At 44.6% G+C, this 2,049-nt stretch overlaps 1 protein-coding gene across 1 annotated transcript; it reads right to left on the bottom strand.

The window, feature by feature from the left end:
* Positions 1 to 410: 410 nt before the first annotated feature.
* On the bottom strand, positions 411 to 1,983 carry CSUI_011317 (ste kinase; the record flags this gene model as incomplete). The annotated part of the gene is made up of 3 exons (XM_068071417.1): positions 411 to 757; positions 1,320 to 1,403; positions 1,944 to 1,983. Coding segments are annotated over 3 exons (471 nt in total), but the record flags the coding sequence as incomplete, so codon positions are not given.
* Between the last annotated feature and the right edge of the window lie 66 nt (positions 1,984 to 2,049).

Here is a 2,049-nt window from a genome sequence, read left to right as displayed (position 1 = left end):
GATTAAAGATAGATAGATATACGGACAGATACATGAGTATCTGATAGAATCCCCCTGCACGACAGATAAGAAAATAGAGGGAGGATGAAAGGAGAGATGTTTGCTGTTTTTCTCCTCCAAGAAAAGCCTTCTTTGAGATAAAGAGATGTCTACTCTTATCCCTCAATCTGTCGTCCTCTGGAATGTCATCTAACGCGCTTGTCGCCTCCCTCCTTCCTGTTTAGCACGTTCTAAAGGACTTCTTCTTTTTTCTCTTCTCTCACAGCATAGCGATGAAGAAAACGACCACCCGTCACACTCAGACAAAATGAAGAAGAAGAAGAAGGAAGCCTTGAAGACACCCTCTCTTTCTCGGAACGAATCACAGAGACAGGGCGGCTGCAAGCAAAAGAAGAGAGCAACTTACTTCTCGAAGGATCATACGAATGAGATTTCTGTGGGTGGTAAGGAGAAGGATTTCCTGGTGTATGCAAACAAGATGGAACTTGATGGTCTTGATGGTGTTCTTCTTCTTCTCGTCTAGCGCCACCTCCTTTTGATCCCCCTTGTCCTTCTTCTTGTTGTCCCTTCTTCTCTCCAGCCCCTCCTCCGTCTCTACTGTCTGCTCCTCCGAGCTTGAGGTCCCTCAAGCGACTACTACTGCGGAGCTCTCCTCTTCCTAGCATTCTTTTCTTTCTCACGATGACTCCACCGCCTTTCGTAGGCTGAGGTTTACGAAAGAACGGGATGTACTTGAGAAGATTCGAGAGAACATTAGCTAAGGATCCAAAGACAACAAGCAAGAAGGCGTGCACACACATTTATGAAAAGAAAGAAAGAAAGAAAGGACACCGACCCATTCGAACGGAGACAGAAGAGAGGGAGTTTTAGCTGGATTAGTGGGGGTTTAGAATGTGCTTTGTGGAGTTTTCCTCTGCAGATAGAAACAAGAAAGAGATATGGCCTACAACCCCTTCCGTTATCTATTCATCTATTTATCTGTATAAATTCTTGGGGAGTCCATACGTATGTATGTGCCTAAGTCTATCTGGGTATGTAGGCAAACGTAAATCATCAGTTACATGCGTGTATCTATGGGTCTGTGGCATATACATATAGGTAATCTATATATACCTAGGTACCGAGAGAGTGACGAAGGCAATGGGTTGTGTATGACCATATAAAGGATAAGGGTATGTAATATGTTGAAGTTTGCAGAAAAGAGGGCGAAGAGCTACCTGGCGTTGGACTACATAGCTCTTCGGCCTCTCTTCGCTGCACTGTGTTCCTCGTCCGACTTCTCTGTGTTCTTCCAAAAGGGGGATATGGAAGAATCTTACCTTTTCTCTTTCCATTTGCAACTTCGATCGCTTCCTTCAGTTCCTCGTGAGTAGAGGGGCGTGCCGTACTTGATACACAATACTCTGCGAAAGACAAGAAAACATAAGACATCATCGGACGGACACATGTGAAACGACCATACAGACGCATGCAGTTCAGTGCATGCACGGATTCAAGGCGAAGATGTCTTTCCTTCTCACATGTATCTATGTCTGTACGAATATATATGGCTTCATGAATATGTATGTATACGAATATGTATGCATAGGAATGTACGGATATGTAGGTGTATGTATGTACACGAATATGTATGTAATCCTGAGTGTACCAATCTAGGGAGCTAGGCACGTTATAGAAAGATGTAGGTATATAGGTAGTGACGTGCATCCATGCACTGTTGTGTCGATACATCAAAGCCAAGTAAGAGAGCCGTTACCAGTGAGGCGAACCAGGGAGACAGAGAAGATACAGACCCCCCCCCCCGGTAGAGAGCAGGTATCCCTCAGTGATAGCAAGCAAGAGAAAGAGAGGGAAGACAACAGGTCAGACTGCGGAGAAAAAGAAAAAGAAATGATCCATGCTGCTGAGAGTGCGTCTGGTCCGCAGAATCGCTCCTGCCTTACTTTTAATGAAAGGATGCTGAAGAAGATCTCTCGCTGTTCCCCTGCAAAACACAATCACACGACAGAGACTTGAATTAAGAAAGAGTGAGGAAGAAAGAAAGAAAGA

This window comes from Cystoisospora suis (assembly GCF_002600585.1).
Source record: "Cystoisospora suis strain Wien I chromosome Unknown contig_10823, whole genome shotgun sequence".
In the NCBI taxonomy this organism is placed as follows: domain Eukaryota; phylum Apicomplexa; class Conoidasida; order Eucoccidiorida; family Sarcocystidae; genus Cystoisospora; species Cystoisospora suis.
This window is presented reverse-complemented; position numbering and strand designations above follow the sequence as displayed.